The sequence below is a fragment of the Schistocerca cancellata genome, chromosome 12 (assembly GCF_023864275.1).
Source record: "Schistocerca cancellata isolate TAMUIC-IGC-003103 chromosome 12, iqSchCanc2.1, whole genome shotgun sequence".
NCBI lineage: Eukaryota > Metazoa > Arthropoda > Insecta > Orthoptera > Acrididae > Schistocerca > Schistocerca cancellata.
In genome coordinates this window covers 107,341,760-107,360,675 of record NC_064637.1, presented here as the reverse complement: position 1 = coordinate 107,360,675, position 18,916 = coordinate 107,341,760, and the positions used below count along the sequence as shown (strand labels likewise).

The 18,916-nt window shown below is 43.1% G+C and overlaps 1 protein-coding gene across 1 annotated transcript in view; it reads left to right on the top strand.

Annotated features, from left to right (window-relative positions):
- The first annotated feature begins 1,170 nt into the window (after positions 1-1,170).
- LOC126109680 (tubulin alpha-3 chain-like) overlaps positions 1,171-18,916 on the top strand; it is a 243,877-nt gene continuing 226,131 nt past the window's right edge. Inside the window, exon 1 of the mRNA XM_049914731.1 lies at positions 1,171-1,228. Coding sequence (XP_049770688.1) covers positions 1,226-1,228 — 3 coding nt within the window. The 5' untranslated portion in view covers positions 1,171-1,225. The remainder of the gene's footprint in view (positions 1,229-18,916) is intronic.

Sequence of the window (18,916 nt, the reverse complement as noted above, 5' to 3'; positions counted from 1 at the left end):
ATCTCCCTCCTTCCATTGATGTCGACAGGCATACCTTCGAACGAGTTGAAGAGTTCAAGTACCTGGGCTCCATACTAACAAATAGAAGTGAAGTAACGAAAGAAGTACAGCAACGTATAACAAATGCTAATCGCATGTTCTTTAGCCTGAACAATCTTTTCAGATCTCGGCTGATATCGCAGAAGAACAAGACCCACCTATACACGACACTGGTGAGACCAGTACTTTTATACGGCTGTGAAACTTGGGCAACATCAGCAACAGCAGAAGAAGCAATATGTGCATTTGAAAGGAAGGTACTTCGGAAGATATATGGACCCATCTACAATGCCATGGAAGGTAAATGGGAACGAAGAAAAAAAGAAGATTTATACCAGCGGTATGGAAAGCCACACATTGGACGAATATTGGCACAGAAGAGACTCCAATGGTTTGGCCACATCCTACGGGCAGACGGATCCCTTCCAAACAGAGTCCTCCACTCTCAACCCACAGGAAAACGCCCTAGAGGACGCCCAAGAACTCGATGGAAGGATAGGATAACAACGATCCTGAAAGAAGTGGAACCAGCAGCCGTGGAGGAGGACGCCAACGACCGGATGAGATGGACTGCCATCTGCAACAGCTCCCTCCTCTCGTGTAATTGACAGACACTGCGTGTGTGTTTTTTTTTGTTTTTTTGTTTCTGTAATGTATCCCTCTTGCCTTTTAAACCTTTGATTGAATGCCCTGTTTATTTTTTCGTTTCTTCTTTAAGCTGTAATGTACATATGTAACTTTTACTACTGTATAGAGTACTTTTGTAAGTCTTTTTGTCTTTACTTTTCCTTTTGTTCTTCTTGCTGTAGGCCTTAAAGGCCCGATAAGGCAATAAATGATGATATATATATATATATATATATATATATATATATATATATATATATATATATATATTACGTAAGCGACAAAATTTGGGTTTTGGTGTACAATTTGTGAGTCATTGCTCGACATAGCTCTTTGCATGTTTTTCCCGATTGCGCATGGGTGATTGGCGCGATAGCTGTACCTTCCTGCCGACCATCGGCGCGTTTGTGTCGCCGCGTGTACAGTCTCCAGGGGCAACAGGTCGGACAACAACCGAGCCATCGACGGGCAGTCGGCATGGCAGGGTAGGGTACGCCAGTCACGGCCGACTGCTGCCAGTTAGTGTGTCGACAGCAGAGAGCGACAACAGACCGCAGCCATGGTAAGTCTGCCGAGCGTTAAGCTCACGTCTTGACTCTTCTTCTTACCGGCAGCCAGGAACGTACCGTAGCACACGGGCAAAGCAAGTTCCTTACGGCTGTACGATATTGGCTCGAAATTGATTCTGCGTGCGTGAGGTAGACATCAAAATCCAGATGTAGGGAAACTGGCTTTCATTGCAATGTACACAAGCAAATTACTAAAACGGTGCACAGGGAATCCCTGTTGGAGGTTACATATCTAACAGCTTGCAAGAGAGAGAGAAAAACTTGCTTTTCATTGTTTTATATAATTTATTGATCGAACTGAAAAAAATAAAAATTCTGTTATCCATTCATTCAGAAGTACAATTTACCGTTACAAGTCTAACGCAACAACACAAGTATTACAGTTAGAAACTGTGTACATATCTTGGGGCAGAATACCTCATGGCGCGCAAAGAACCGTAATGTCTCTTTCTGCTATAAGTTATATGAGGATTCTATTAAGTTCGTGAAGTTAAATTTCGTAAAGCTATCTTTCATAAAACCTCGTAAGAAACAATTACAACTAAGCAATATTATATTTGCAAGTAGCCAAATTAAACCTTAAATTCTCATTGAAAACGAGAGCCAGGCTCCCTACAAATAATATCAGATACGTTAGCGTAATAAAATTTATGCAAAGAGGCACCTGACCTATAGTGAATTGTATCACTGAAAATAGTCACTTTTTGATAAAATAAATCTTCTGATTTGATGCTAATTAATTTTGATAGTATTTTTAAATAATTTCCTCTGCTCCGGCTCTGTCTTATTTCCTGTGGAAATAAAAAGTTTAAATGCGCCGCGTAATGGTGGCCAACTTTCTCAGTCAAAGATGATCGCAGCTAGCTCCGCAGCAACTGCAAAAAAATGCTACAAAAACTCTTGCGTTATAACAAATGTGGCGTGAGTTCCTTAAATGATTACTCTTGGCTCCAGATTTGCTTATTATATTTTCGTAACTCTTTTACACATCAATTATGTTCTAGTATTTAAACGAGAGCAAGACAAAAGCTATCGGAATACAGTCGTACCTTCTGCACTCAAACAGTAGCGAAGACACAAGAAAACTTCTGAAGACGACTAATTTCATTGTCTTCCAGTCCTTTTTATAATATAAGTGCGGGAATTTTTAAATCAAATGATTACTGAACGATGGTTCAAATGGCTCTGAGCACTATGGGACTTAACATCTGAGGTCATCAGTCCCCTAGAACTTAGAACTACTTAAACCTAACTAACCTAAGGACATCACACACAGCCATGCCCGAGCCAGGATTCTTTAGTTTACACATATGGTCTTATATCACGTAGAATAATGTCTTTTTTCTATTATCAGAATCGATAAATTGTCTTTAAAGTTATTTCGTCACTTTGTCCGTATCACAATTAGGCATTAAAGTTCACACAACATAACTCATGTATAGTTCTTTTGTCATTATTTATATTGTTCATGTCAAATATATGGAAAGGGACACTATAGAACCCATACTATATTGATCCAGTATCTCAGAACGAGAGCACTTAGCGACTGCCAACATACAAACAAAACACATTATTCCAAACTTTTGCGAAACTTTTTCTGGCTGACACCAGCACAAAATAACTCGAATGAAAAACTTTGTCGCTTACTGTATTTTCGTTGTTCACGCTGTCAAATTTCAGCATCGGTCACGATATTTTGCTGCATTACTTCTTTACTCTATTTCTCTATTCGCAACACATTTTGCAGACGTTATCGACGTAGACCACTTAATGCACGCGCAAAATTATATCATTCTGTGACACACAGTTCATGAGGTATGACAGCAAGAAGATTGAGATGAGTGAGGAACAAGCATTCGCTTAAAATGAAACACAAACTACTCAGGCTGTACTATCCAGTTCCGGTTTTGATTTTTTTCGCTAGCGTATCGGTGAATAGTCCGAAACTTAAAAAAGGATATATTTAGGAGTTTGCATCTTCAAACATGACGGTTTTACGTAAATAATGTGAAATACAGGAGGTATAAAAAAGAATCGTCCTATTTGGCACGTCTATATTTCTGAAACTAATAAACATATACAACGAATTCTGAGTTTTGATGAACGGGAAACTCAGTTTTTTTTTCATGCCTTTTCATAGGTGTTCAGTATGCCCCCCTTGAGATGACGGCATATGTCAATGCGGTATTCAGATTGTTTCACATTGTAGCTACCATGTCTTGAGTTACAGCTTCCACAGCTGCTGTTATGCGATGTCTCAGTTAATTCATTGTTGTTGGTAATGGAGACACACAAATAGTCTTTTATAACCCCCCCCCCACACACACACACAAGAAATAATCACATACGGTTAGGTACGGTGACCTTGGAGGCCAGTAATGTAAGGCTGAATCATTTGGTCCAATCCATCGTTCAGTGCCGGCCGGGGTGGCCGAGCGGTTCTAGGCGCTACAGTCTGGAAAGGCGCGACCGCTACGGTCGCAGGTTCGAATCCTGGCTCGGGCATGGATGTGTGTGATGTCCTTAGGTTAGTTAGGTTTAAGTAGTTCTAAGTTCTAGGGGACTGATGACCTTAGCAGTTAAGTCCCATAGTGCTCAGAGCCATTTGAACCATCGTTCAGTAATCATTTGATTTAAAAATTCCCGCACTTTCAGATTCCACTGTAGCGGTGCCCCATCCTGTTGGTAAATGAAGGCGCTCGAATTAGTCTGCAAGTGTGGGAAAAGAAAGTTGTCAAGCATATCGAGATAAGTGCTTCCTGTAACAGTGTCCCGGGCAAAGAAAAATGGACCATACACCTTTGCCTTTACACAAACAATCTGTTTCTCGGAATGGTTCATTCCATCGTCTAATGCTCTGTGCTGTAAGAAGATCTACACTAAACCTAGTACGAAAGTTGCGCTGAACAGCTATTAATGACCTGCACTGCGCATAAAGTAGAACACAAAACGCTTTCTGTCGTCCCGACACCATTTTCACTAGAACTGAAATGAGCGCATACTGCTGCTACCTTGCGGTAACCAGGTAAAACTGGAGAGTTTGCTCTTTCCAACAGTACGTCGTTCACGCACATATCTCAAACGCACATATCTCAAATAACATAATAGTTATGATTTTTTAAAATCTGGTGACTAATTTTGACATTCCCTGTTTCTAATACGGTATCTCATTTGTAATGTAATCAGTCATTAAAAGCTATTTTATACATGTGAGGCCGAGCGGTTCTAGGCGCTCCAGTCCGGAACCGCGCTGCTGCTGCTACGGTCGCAGGTTCGGATCCTGCCTCGGGCATGGATGTGTGTGATGTCCTTAGGTTAGTTAGGTCTATGTAGTTATAAGTTCTAGGGGACTGATGACCTCAGATGTTACGTCTCATAGTGCTTGGAGAAATTTTTTTATACATGTGAGTTAGACACTGTGAAAAATACGGAATGGTGGTTACTGATACATGAGTCGTATGTACAATTCCTAAGGATATTCGGTGCGTAGCTCATTTCACGAAAAAAAAGGACGATGATTCGAAGCGATCATCCGATTTTGCAAGGGCAAACCATTTACACGCATGCAAACACAAAAAAATTGTTCAAATGGCTCTGAGCACTATGGGACTTAACTTCTGAGGTCATCAGTCCCCTAGAACTTAGAACTATTTAAACCTAACTAACCTAAGGGCATCACACACACTCGTGCCCGAGGCAGGATTCGAACCTGCGACCGTAGCGGTTGCACGGTTCCAGACTGTGTCGCCTAGAACCGCTCGGCCACTCCGGCCGGCCGCATGCAAACACACTAGGGTGGCATTATTTATTTATTTATTTATGTAGAGTATGGCGCTACACACATGGTTTATACTTATTACATTATGAAATTATATGATAAAATACACTATAAAAGACAAAGTGAAGGATACATATTCAGATAAAATATGATACATAAACAGAATAAAAAGTAACATCACAGCAGATATTTTGCGTTACACAAGTCTTCAAATTCTGACGTCCAAATTGGCGATCCATTCGAGGCAGGGCGGTGTGGCGTTGAACCCCGACTGCCCTGGTAGGCAAAAGAATTAATAAAACCGGAAAATTGAAAGTGACTGAAATTAATAGGGAGCTTTCTTTCTGAAGCACATCGAAATTCAGTAAAATACGGTTAGTCTTGGGCTACCTCAACAATCATTTCAAAAGCTACTTGAATCTACGCAATTTAGAAATAAGAGATTTAACTTTAAACTTGAATTAAATGATTCTGAACAATTAACAATAGTAAAATTTAGTACGTACCAAGCTGAGCTGCAGTCACAGGTAAGCTAAAATATGATAACAAAACTCGCACTCTTAATTTGTACTTGTGTAATCTAAATATTGTAGCCAGTTATGAATACCTTAACTGAACTTTGAAATTAAAGTAGTGAAATCGAATGATATTACTTTAATGCTGGCGTTTGAATTTCAACGACACTCGGGTTCATTCCGGAAAAGGAAGGGACCCTGCTTGGTAATGCAATTGGGACAATGAGCAACAAAGGTTCATGCTACGTTGCTGTAATTTAGTGAGAAAAATTTAACAGTTTGAAAAGCTGAGGTCTGCCGTACAGTTCTAAAACTTTACGTGCTACCAGTCTTCCTTGTTGGTTGATTGAAGGTTTGAAGTCGTCGATCGAAGAGGCGGCGACAGTCACTCATTGTCGGCAGTCGCTGTTGCAGAAGCTGGATGTTGGCGCGCCTTCTTCTCGACACGGTCTCCAGCCGAAACGGGCTCTTGATGTGTGCCAGCTAACGCTTCCCGTCCGCGACACCGTGTCAGAAACTAACATCGCAAGTCGAGCGCAATTACATGCTGCCCAACACCGAAAGCGCGGCAACTCGCGGGAGCGTCACACAACACACCTGCTCCACTGCCCTACTCGAGCCAGACTCTGCTCTGCCCGCGCTCCACGCGGCCGAGTTCACACTACCAAACACCCTAAACACTTTGGTTCTCCACACGACCTATCGATGTATCCGTTCGATAGCATAGTTTTCCCTAGGCAAGACCCAGCGTAAAATACAAATAATATTTACAAAACAAACCAATTATACATCGACATAAATGCATAAATATATATATATACAAATAGTAAAACAATTACAATATATAAAGACACGGAAATGTCATATCTTGAGGTAGCAAAAGAATTTATAGTACAATAGATGGAAATAAGAATATATGCATTTCCGGCGTTACAAATCGAATGAAGGGTAGGGCCACGGGTCGTAACACATCTGAAATGAAACGTCCACTGTTCAAAGTGCCGTCAATTCGAACAAGAGGTGACCGAAACATGTAACCAATGGCACCCCATATAATCACGCCGGGTGATACGCCAGTTAGGCGATGACGAATACACGCTTCCAATGTGCGTTCACCGCGGTGTCGCCAAACACGGATAGGACCATCATGATGCTGTAAACAGAACCTGGATTCATCCGAAAAAAAATGACGTTTTGCCATTCGTGCACCCAGGTTCGTCGTTGAGTACACCATCGCAGGCGCCCCTGTCTGTGATGAAGCGTCAAGGGTAACCGCAGCCGTGGTCTCCGAGCTGATAGTCCATGCTGCTGCAAACGTCTTCAAAGTGTTCGTGCAGATGGTTGTTGTCTTGCAAACGACCCCATCTGTTGACTCAGGGACCGAGACGTGGCTGCACGATCCGTTACAGCCATGCGGATAAGATGCCTTTCATCTCGACTGCTAGTGATACGAGGCCGTTGGGATCCATCACGGCGTTCCGTATTACCCTCCTGAACACACCGATTCCATATCCTGCTAACAGTCATTGGATCTCGACCAACACGAGCAGTAATGTCGCGATACGATAAACCGCAATCGCGATAGGCTACAATCCGACCTTTATCAAAGTCGGAAACGTGATGGCACTCATTTCTCCTCCTTACACGAGGCATCACAACAACGTTTCACCAGGCAACGCGGTCAACTGCTGTTTGTGTATGAGAAATCAGTTGGAAACTTTTCCCATGTCAGCACGTTGTAGATATCGCCAAAGGCGCCAACCTTGTGTGAATGCTCTGAAAATCTAATCATTTGCATATCACAGCATCTTCTTCCTGTCAGTTAAATTTCGCGTCTGTAGCACTTCGTCTTCGTGATGCAGCAATTTTAAAGGATACATTCGAAACTAATTTTTTTATACAGTAATCCTTCTCTGCTGTCGAGATACGAGGGTTTAAAATCGAGGTGCCGGCCGCTGTGGTCGAGCGGTTCTAGGCGCTTCACTCCGGAACCACGCGGCTGCTACGGTCGCAGGTTCGAATCCTGTTTGTGGCATGGATGTGTGTGATGCTCTTAGTTAGGTTTAAGTATATCAAAGTCTAGGGGACTGATGACCTCAGATCTTCATTCCTGTAGTGCTTAGAGCCATTTGAACCATTTGAAAATCGAGGTAAATATAGCACCTAAAATTTGTTCTTACGTGAACTGAATATTTGGAAACGGTTTAATGTGATTCAAATAAATAAAAATGTATTCCTACGATAAAATTGAAAACTTTGTTTCAATCACCAGTTTCATTCGAATTTTGACAGCAATGTGTGTGTGTGTGTGTGTGTGTGTGTGTGTGTGTGTGTGTGTGTGTGTGTGTATGTTCCTTTCACGCGCGCCACTTACTCGTGTGAACCGGTTGAAATTTTGTAACAAGTCAGATAAATACCTGTAATCAATGGCCTCCCTGTCTTGTTAAAGCCTTGGTTTTGTTAAAGCCATTGTACAAGCAGCATAGTTCGAAAAACAATAAAAAAAACCTATACCACATCAGTCGTCACCCGAATCAACAAAAATCTGCATCGGTTGCGAAGTTATGGCTGTCTAATGTCAAATGTATGGTGGAGCAAAAGTTGGGAATCAGAATGGAAATGCACCTACCATGGCACAGAAAAAAGGCGGATATGTCCAAGGCAGAGTTAAGAATGTAAACGAAGAGAACTAGCTTTTCGGTTTATCTGGCAGCTTCAAAGACATTTAAATCAAAACATTCTGACATATTCGCCCTTTTTTACGGGGTAACCGTAATTGCCCAGAGAATAGACCCAATATCCTTATCATCGGTATGTTTCTGAATTCTTGAACACCGAAAATGATAGATTTCCGTGAGACGACTGTAGAGGATCTATCCACAAATCAGCACGGATTCAGTGCAAAAGTCAGTGTGAGTGGTTCAAAGACTTTTTAAGTAAAGAACACAGTTTGTTGTCTTCAGTGAACAAGAGTATCGTCAGGGGTGCCCCAGGGACGTGTGGTAGGACAGCCACTATTCTCTATATTCACAAATATCTGGTGAACAGGGAGAGCAGCAATTTGCGGCTGTTTGCTGAAGAAACTGGTGTGGTTCAAATGGTTCAAATGGCTCTGAGCACTATGGGACTCAACATCTTAGGTCATAAGTCCCCTAGAACTTAGAACTACTTAAACCTAACTAACCTAAGGACATCACACACACCCATGCCCGAGGTAGGATTCGAACCTGCGACCGTAGCAGTCCCGCGGTTCCGGACTGCAGCGCCAGAACCGCTCGGCCACCGCGGCCGGCGTAAACTGGTGTGCACGGGAAGGTGTTGCTGTTCAAGACTGTCGGAGGATTCAGGATGACAGTTCATTCTAAATGTAGAAAAATTGAAGTTAATGCAGTTGAGTAGGGAAAATAGTCCCGTAATGTTCAAACTCTGCAATGGAAGTGTGCCACCTCTGTTAAATATCTCGACGTAAGGTTGCAAAGCTTTATGAAATGGAACGAGCATGTAAGGAAGATAGTAGAGGTGCCGAATGGTCGTCCTCGGTTTATTGGGAGAATTTAACGAAAGTATGTTTCATCTGTAAAGAAGGCCGCGTATAGAACAATAGTGCAACCCGTTCTTGGGTACTGCTCGAGTGTGTGGGATTCGCGCCGGGTGGGACTGAAGGAAAACATCGCCCGCTTAGCTCATCCCCTGGTCGAAAAACCAATTGGAACTTGAGCATTTCACAGTGAGCAATGAAGAGGTGCATGGTGGTACTTACTGGGGAAGAAAGCAACTCAAACCTGTTAGACACCAAACAGAGGTAAGGAAAGGAAATCAAGGTTAGGGTTTAAGGTGTCGTCGAAGTCCTTACAGACAGAGCACAAGCAGTGATTGGGACAGACGGAGAATTACGAGGGCTGTTCAATAAAGAATGAACATTTTTTTTACGGTCATAATTTCTCGCACTAAAATTTAATCTTATGATATTCTGTTAGCTTAATGTGCAACAAACACGCCGTAGTACTTTCACTGTTGGAGACTCCTGGTACCCGACTGTGAGAGGCAGGCAAGATCAGACATGTTCAGTACTGCCTACCGCTGCAGTGGAGGTAACACGATAGGAACAAAAAGCGGCTTTGAAATTCTGCTTTCGTCTCAACAAGTCTTCAGCTGAGGTCTATACAATGTTACAGGAGTAGAGTCTTTTCTTCCCTACAGCACAGTTCGAAGGTGGTTTAAAATGTTTAAAGAGGAGAGACAATAAATTTCAATGGAAGGTGGACCTGGTGCTCTGCCATTACGGAAGAAAACATCAACACTATTGCTGTCATTGTGAGAGAGGATCGACGAATTACCTTAAGATCACTTTCTGAAATACTGAACATTTCATTGGGTGCCACCCACACGTTGGTGACAGAAAAAAATATTCAAATGTGTGTGAAATCTTATGGGACTTAACTGCTAAGGTCATCAGTCCCTAAGCCTAAATTATCCAAAGGACACACACACACACACACACACACACACACACACACACACACACACACACACACACACACACATGCCCGAGGGAGGACTCGAACCTCCGCCGGGACCACCCGCACAGTCCATGACTGCAGCGCCTGAGACCGCTTGGCTAATCCCGCGCGGCAGACAGAAAAATTACACATGAGACGTGTTTGTGCGCGATTGGTTCGAAGACTGTTGATTCCCGAACAAAAGGACATTCAAGTGCAGGTCTGCATGCAGTTAAAGCTGATGTTAGAAGAAGATGCTGAGTTTCTTTCAAATGTAATCACTGCTGATGAAACTCGGCAGCATCATTTTGATCCTGGGAGCAAACAGCAAAGCTCAGCGTTGAAATCTCCTTCATCACAAAGCCCCAAAAAAGCAAAATTGGTTGCTTCTGATGGGAAAGTTATGGTCATCTCATTCCCTGATACTCATGGAATGGTTTATCAGCAAGTTGTACCTGCACACACATCAGTAACTGGACAATACTACAGGGATGTCCTGAAAACATTGCAAGTCCATATCAGGCGCAAAAGACTACATTTCCGTGAAACAGGTTGGATGTTGCACCACGATAATGCGCGGCCGCATATTGCCAATTTTATTGCTGTATATCTTGCAAAAATCAACGTGAAGTGCGTCGCTCACCCTCCCTACAGTCCGGATTTAGCACCATGTGACTCTTTTATATTCCCTAACATGAAGAAACGCCTTAGTTGGAGGGATTATCAATCATGAGAAGCAGTGGTGAAGGCTGCGGAGGCGATTTTGAAGGACCTCTCATAAAATGGTTTCCGGCATGTATCTGGCAGGAACGCTGGATCAAGTGCATCGCATTCGTGGGAGACTACTTTGAGAAAGATCAGCCAAATCATGAGGATGAGTTGAGCCATGCTAGCCCCAGCTTATGCGTTGGTTTAAACCTTGACTGTTACTCTGCGTTTGGTTTCCCGCGATTATTGCGGTTATGCCGTGGTTCTTCCTCTTTCTACGTGTGGCAGCGGCGGTGTGTATCGATATTCGCACCTTATACTGTCTTTGGTCAGGTGCTGATAGTTCCTGGCTAGCCAGTGTGCGGCAGTCGGTCGGTTGGTGTGGATCAGCCAGGAAGTCTCCACGCGGCGCCGTGGGCCGGGCCCGCTGGCGGTCTCTACGCAGTGTCGGAGTGTGTGGGAGCTGTTCTGATTGCTACAGGGCTCGTGGCTCACCGACCCAGGACACCAAAGTTGAGTGGTGATTTAATTACCGAAGCGAAACTGTTCACATCATGCCGTTGGTTTTCATGGTTGGCTTTTGGGGGTATTCCCGTGAGCATCAGCGAGTGTTCGAGTTGGCGAAAGTTTGACGACCATCTGGTGCAGTTTAACTGTATTTTGGTTATTAGAAGTCCAAGTGCACCAGCAAAATTTTCTGCCTTGTGGCCGTTAGCGTTTCGTTTACCTGCCCTGTCCGCTTACGTAAAATTCAGGCAGTGTCCTTTCCTCATCGTGTTATCGCTGTCCAACACGTGTGTGTAGTTTTGGCAGCTAATGCATGTTTGCTTGTGGGCGGCTAGGCGTTTTACGTTTTGGCATTGGAGTTCCTTGTGTACTGGTCGGGTGGAAAGCAGGTCGTCTTGTCGGTGGGTCCGTTGACTGTCTACTGGTTGGTCTGCCGGCGGATCGGATATAGTTGGGCCGACTACCAGTCTCCCCTAAGCGAACGTTAATATTTCAAGTGCAGACCGACTCCCGGAAACTTCTGAGCGCCGCTGGCTGTATTGCCTTTTCTTACTGGTGTTTGATTGTGTATTTTAATGGCTCATAGCCGATGGTCCTACACCCGTGGTCTAGGGGTAGCGTCTTTGATTCATAATCAAAACGTCTTCGGTCCCGGGTTCGATCCCCGCCACTGCTTAAATTTTGATAAATAATCAGCATTGGCGGCCGAAGACTTCCGGCATAAGAAGTCAGCTTCATTCTGCCAACGGTCTTGTCAAAGAGGGCGGAGGAGCGGATAGAGGTTCAGGGCACTCTCTTGTCCTAGGGGTGGGAAATTGCCCCTAAAGGCGGAAGAATCAGCAATGATCAACGACATGAGGATGCAGAAGGCAATGGACACCACTGCATTAAAGACACGTAACGTGTATCCACAGGACATGTGGCCTGTACTTGAAGAAGTGTCATGATGATCTCTCCATTGGCAAAAGATTCCGGAATAGTCCCCCATTCGGATCTCCGGGAGGGGACTGCCAAGGGGGAGGTTACCATGAGAAAAAGATTGAATAATCAACGAAAGGATAACGTTCTACAAGTCGGGGCGTGGAATGTCAGAAGCTTGAACGTGGTACGGAAACTAGAAAATCTGAAAAAAGAAATGCAAAGGCTCAATCTAGATATAGTAGGGGTCAGTGAAGTGAAGTGGAAGGAAGACAAGGATTTCTGGTCAGATGAGTATCGGGTAATATCAACAGCAGCAGAAAATGGTATAACAGGTGTAGGTTTCGTTACGAATAGGAAGGTAGGGCAGAGGGTGTGTTACTGTGAACAGTTCAGTGACCGGGTTGTTCTAATCAGAATCGACAGCAGACCAACACCGACAACAATAGTTCAGGTATACATGCCGACGTCGCAAGCTGAAGATGAACACATAGAGAAAGTGTATGAGGATATTGAAAGGGTAATGCAGTATGTAAAGGGGGACGAAAATCTAATAATCATGGGCGACTGGAATGCAGTTATAGGGGAAGGAGTGGAAGAAAAGGTTACAGGAGAATATGGGCTTGGGACTAGGAATGAAAGAGGAGAAAGACTAATTGAGTTCTGTAACAAGTTTCAGCTAGTAATAGCGAATACCCCGTTCAAGAATCACAAGAGGAGGAGGTATACTTGGAAAAGGCCGGGAGATACGGGAAGATTTCAATTAGATTACATCATGGTCAGACAGAGATTCCGGAATCAGATACTGGATTGTAAGGCGTACCCAGGAGCAGATATAGACTCAGATCACAATATAGTAGTGATGAAGAGTAGGCTGAAGTTCAAGACATTAGTCAGGAAGAATCAATACGGAAAGAAGTGGGATACGGAAGTACTAAGGAATGACGAGATACGTTTGAAGTTCTCTAACGCTATAGATACAGCAATAAGGAATAGCGCAGTAGGCAGTATAGTTGAAGAGAAATGGACATCTCTAAAAAGGGCCATCACAGAAGTTGGGAAGGAAAACATAGGTACACAGAAGGTGGCTGCGAAGAAACCATGGATAACAGAAGAAAAACTTCAGTTGATTGATGAAAGGGGGAAGTACAAACATGTTCCGGGAAAATCAGGAATACAGAAATACAAGTCGCTGAGGAATGAAATAAATAGGAAGTGCAGGGAAGCTAAGACGAAATGGCTGCAGGAAAAATGTGAAGACATCGAAAGAGATATGATTGTCGGAAGGACAGACTCAGCATACAGGAAAGTCAAAACAACCTTTGGTGACATTAAAAGCAACGGTGGTAACATTAAGAGTGCAACGGGAATTCCACTGTTAAATGCAGAGGAGAGAGCAGATAGGTGGAAAGAATACATTGAAAGCCTCTATGAGGGTGAAGATTTGACTGATGTGATAGAAGAAGAAACAGGAGTCGATTTAGAAGAGATCGGGGATCCAGTATTAGAATCGGAATTTAAAAGAGCTTTGGAGGACTTACGGTCAAATAAGGCAGAAGGGATAGATAACATTCCATCAGAATTTCTAAAATCATTGGGGGAAGTGGCAACAAAACGACTATTCACGTTGGTGTGTAGAATATATGAGTCTGGCGATATACCATCTGACTTTCGGAAAAGCATCATCCACACAATTCCGAAGACGGCAAGAGCTGACAAGTGCGAGAATTATCGCACAATCAGCTTAACAGCTCATGCATCGAAGCTGCTTACAAGAATAATATACAGAAGAATGGAAAAGAAAATTGAGAATGCGCTAGGTGACGATCAGTTTGGCTTTAGGAAGAGTAAAGGGACGAGAGAGGCAATTCTGACGTTACGGCTAATAATGGAAGCAAGGCTAAAGAAAAATCAAGACACTTTCATAGGATTTGTCGACCTGGAAAAAGCGTTCGACAATATAAAATGATGCAAGCTGTTCGAGATTCTGAAAAAAGTAGGGGTAAGCTATAGGGATAGACGGGTCATATACAATATGTACAACAACCAAGAGGGAATAATAAGAGTGGACGATCAAGAACGAAGTGCTCGTATTAAGAAGGGTGTAAGACTAGGCTGTAGCCTTTCGCCCCTACTCTTCAATGTGTACATCGAGGAAGCAATGATGGAAATAAAAGAAAGGTTCAGGAGTGGAATTAAAATACAAGGTGAAAGGATATCAATGATACGATTCGCTTATGACATTGCTATCCTGAGTGAAAGTGAAGAAGAATTAAATGATCTGCTGAACGGAATGAATAGTCTAATGAGTACACAGTATGGTTTGAGAGTAAATCGGAGAAAGGCGAAGGTAATGAGAAGTAGTAGAAATGAGAACAGCGAGAAACTTAACATCAGGATTGATGGTCACGAAGTCAGTGAAGTTAAGGAATTCTGCTACCTAGGCAGTAAAATAACCAATGACGAACGGAGCAAGGAGGACATCAAAAGCAGACTCGCTATGGCAAAAAAGGCATTTCTGGCCAAGAGAAGTCTACTAATATCAAATACCGGCCTTAATTTGAGGAAGAAATTTCCGCGGATGTACGTCTGGAGTACAGCATTGTATGGTAGTGAAACATGGACTGTAGGAAAACCAGAACAGAAGAGAATCGAAGCATTTGAGATGTGGTGCTATAGACGAATATTGAAAATTAGGTGGACTGATAAGGTAAGGAATGAGGAGGTTCTACGCAGAATCGGAGAGGAAAGGAATATGTGGAAAACACTGATAAGCAGAAGGGACAGGATGACAGGACATCTGCTAAGACATGAGGGAATGACTTCCATGGTACTAGAGGGAGCTGTAGAGGGCAAAAACTGTAGAGGAAGACAGAGATTGGAATACGTCAAGCAAATAATTGAGGACGTAGGTTGCAAGTGCTTCTCTGAGATAAAGAGGTTAGCACAGGAAAGGAATTCGTGGCGGGCTGCATCAAACCAGTCAGTAGACTGATGACCAAATAAAAAAAAAGCCGGTGGTTTGAATTTGTATGCTTTTAGTTGGGTTTTAAATAATGGGCCTTCAGCCGTTTAAAATTGAAAGTTCCTTACTTCTGAAGTCTTGCATTGTTTGGGCCTTGAGCCTCATTTAAAAAAAAAATTTATGGATGAAGCCTTGGGCTTTCTGCCTTGTAAAATTTATTGTAGTTGTGTTTTGAATCATGGGCCTTCAGCCGTTTTAAAAGTAAAATTCCTTATTGTTAGGTCTTAGATTGTTTGACCTTCAGCCTACTTTTTTTTAAAATTATTAAAGGATAAAGCTTTGGGCCTTCTGCCCTTGAAAATTTATTGTAGTTGTGTTTTTAAATCATGGGCCTCCAGCCGTTTTAAAATTAAAATTCCTTACTTCTCAAGTCTTAGATTGTTTGGGCCTTTGGCGTCATTTGAAACATTATATAAGGATAAAACCTTGCGCTTTCTGCCTTTTGAAAATGTATTGTAGTTGTGTTCCAAATCATGGGCCTTCAGCCGTTATAAAAATTAAAGAGGTTGTTCCCTTAAGCCATAAGATTGTGTGTGATATTCGGTCGATAGTTAAGGTCGGAAATTTGCGCTGTAATGTTTGGGCAACTAAATAAAGTTGTATGTGTTAGAGTGTAACTGACAGCCGCTCATTTTTGGCCCCTTTCCGCAATTCCAACTACCTGTTCTGTCCTGCGGATTTAACCTGGCGCTTCATGAGTAAAAGTATGTTGTCAAAAAAATTATGACCATCCTTTATTGAACAGCTCTCATAAATTAGCCATGTCTTTTTCAAGAGCACCATCTTGCATTTTGCAGAAAAGTTAAAAAATGGTTCAAATGGTTCTGAGCACTATGGGACTTAACATCTTAGGTCATCAGTCCCCTAGAACTTAGAACTACTTAAACCTAACTAACCTAAGGACATCACACACATCCATGCCCGAGGCAGGATTCGAACCTGCGACCGTAGTGTAACTTACGAGTCAAGATAGCTGTAACGGAAATTGAATAGCGTAAAGTTATCATTAAAAAACGCACGCCGCGCGATTTAATTGAATAGCGTAAAGTTTTCATTAAAAAGGCACGCCGCGCGATTTGTGACGATTTGGTTGGTCATAATAGTAGTAACATGCTTTTGAATACAATTAAAATATAACAGCGATACCTGTTTAGTGTTATTGGAAACAATATGTAGTAAATTAATGAGTAAGGTAGCCGATCCTATAAGAAGAGATGAAATTGGGCATATTAAGGTGTTTTGCTTTATGTCGACTAAGCCCATGATACGGCGTCTTTTTTTCCGTTTACTCTTAAAAAAAAAAAATAAGTAACGGAGTGCTAATTGTGCGTTGTGAAAAATATAGGGGCGAATTTTAAATAGCTACAGTGTATAATCAGAATAACAAATGGACATTCAGTTACGCGAAATAGCGGACAGCGAAGTGTGGTCATTAAATTGAGTACACCTACAGGGCGGTCAATTCCGGGATAAGTCTATTCGCATCTCACGAGGGACGCGGTATTGAGACCGGTTTTTTTGTTAAATTATATCACGGAGAGCGGGCTTCAATTTATAAAAAGGAGAAAAGCTGTATCATTATCATTGACTGTTGGTGTTAAGCAGCCAAAACTGTTCATCAAAGGGTTTCAGTGAATGAGTGGTGAATGCGAAATGAAACTGTGAACGAAGTTATGTTAAATAAAGCAGAAGTGATGTCTTGAAGAGGGTTCCAGACAGTAGCAGTCACACGGTTCCGGACTGAGCGCCTAGAACCGCGAGACCACCGCGGCCGGCAGAAAATCTGGATGTGCAGACGGGGATTCGAATCGTCGTCCTCCCGAATGCGATTTTTCATCTACTTCTCTGCAAACCACAGTCAGGTCCATGGCAGAGGGTACGTTCCATCATACGAGTTATTAGGGCTTCTTGCCGTTCCATTCACGTGTGCACCGCGGCATAGCGACCGGGTTAATAGGCCACCACAGTGGATGGTGTGACAGCGTAGATCCGGCTCACGTTGCTCGGACATCCACCACCCACGGCGACTGATTCTAGCAGGGCAGTAGGCATGAACGTCATTTCTACCGATTCCTCACATCATTGAGAGCTGAAGGCTATGTTAACGACCGGCTGAAATACTGCGCTTGTCAGACACTAACTTCAAGACTACCACTTGAGCAACGGGCCCGACGTCTTTCAAGTGAAAATACGCAGGTGTGCAAGACTTGAGGAGGAAAGTACGAGTAGGATATTGTGTCGCTGCCAAGCATCAGAGCTCCATGAAACCTGCACGATACACACAAAGAACTGCTGTTGTATAGTACAGGAGGTAACTGAAACGTATACTACGCAATGGGAAGACCAGAAACTACATTTTTATTCAAGGACAATTATTGCGCCGAACTTAACGAGATTTACGATGGTCCCATGGACATTGCAATTGGCGGGAGGTGGTTCTTAATAGGGTGTGTGACCACGATGGATAGCAAAGCATCGTCTTCAGTGTGCTCCCCCGCTGACCGTAAGGTTGGAAGGAAGCTGTTGTAGGGCGTTCCATTATTCCTTCAGTGCGGTTGGATGGTTGTTAGTGCATGTGGACTTAATACAGCAGCGCTGGATTAGCCGAGTGGTCTGAGGCTCTGCAGTCATGGACTGTGCGGCTGGTCCCCACGGAGGTTCGAGTCCTCCCTCGGGCATGGGTGTGTGTGTTTGTCCTTAGGATAATTTAGGTTAAGTAGCGTGTAAGCTTAGGGACTGATGACCTTAGTAGTTAAGTCCCATAAGATTGGAAAAAAAATTAATACAATACGTCTGTAGGACGCATTCCGTTCGTGCTCGAGGGGAATGGGGAGGAGGTCTATCCATTCGCGGAATATCCTCTCGTTCCAAGAGATTCATCATCGATCCGGTCACACAGCGCTGAAAAGACGCTCTGTCACAGTAGCGTTGATCAGTGTATGTCCTGTGTTCAGGTCAGTATGCTGATACAATAATACGGCTTCCCATACCATAACACGTGTACCACCGAAACGATCACATTTGCCAATGTACGTGGCTACACTACCTGTTTCCGCCTACGACCATACGAGGGTACTTCCAGCATTGTCGAACACGATTGTTTCGATGAAGGAGGAGTTTTGGTGTGGGGAAAAATAAAGTTGTGTGAGGGTACTGAATTCCAAATTTTTTAACACAGCACACTCACTGCTGATAATGATTGTGACTCTCTACTCCTTCCACATGTTTCCTTTCAGGGTTGAATTCAGTCCTGATTTTAATTTGATGAATGACAGTGCGCGGTCACATCGTACAGCGAAATTGGAGGAGCTGGAAGAAGAGGATATTCGGCGAATGAACTGGTGTGCCCATTCCCTGTTGAAGTGTGGGATGCGGTGGTGAGAGTTATTGCCTATTTCTTTCAGTTGCCTTCAGTTCTATACTGCAGTTCTTTCTCTGTGTGGTCCATGTTTCATCGAGTTACGTTACTTGGCACAGACACATCATGCAGAAATTGTCATCGTCCTTAAGTTTTGCACGCCAGTGTAGTTACTTGAATCTGTTTCGGCTGAGATATTTCTGTTACTGAGGAAATGTTTTTTAAGTGATGAATAATAAAAGTGCAACATGGGGGGGGGGGGGGGTGACCGAAGCTATCCACCAAAAAACTTTGTATGTAACTGCGAATAAGAGGGATCCTGACTTCCAAAAATGCTAGTAGTATTGGACTAATTTCTGAAATGGAAACCAAA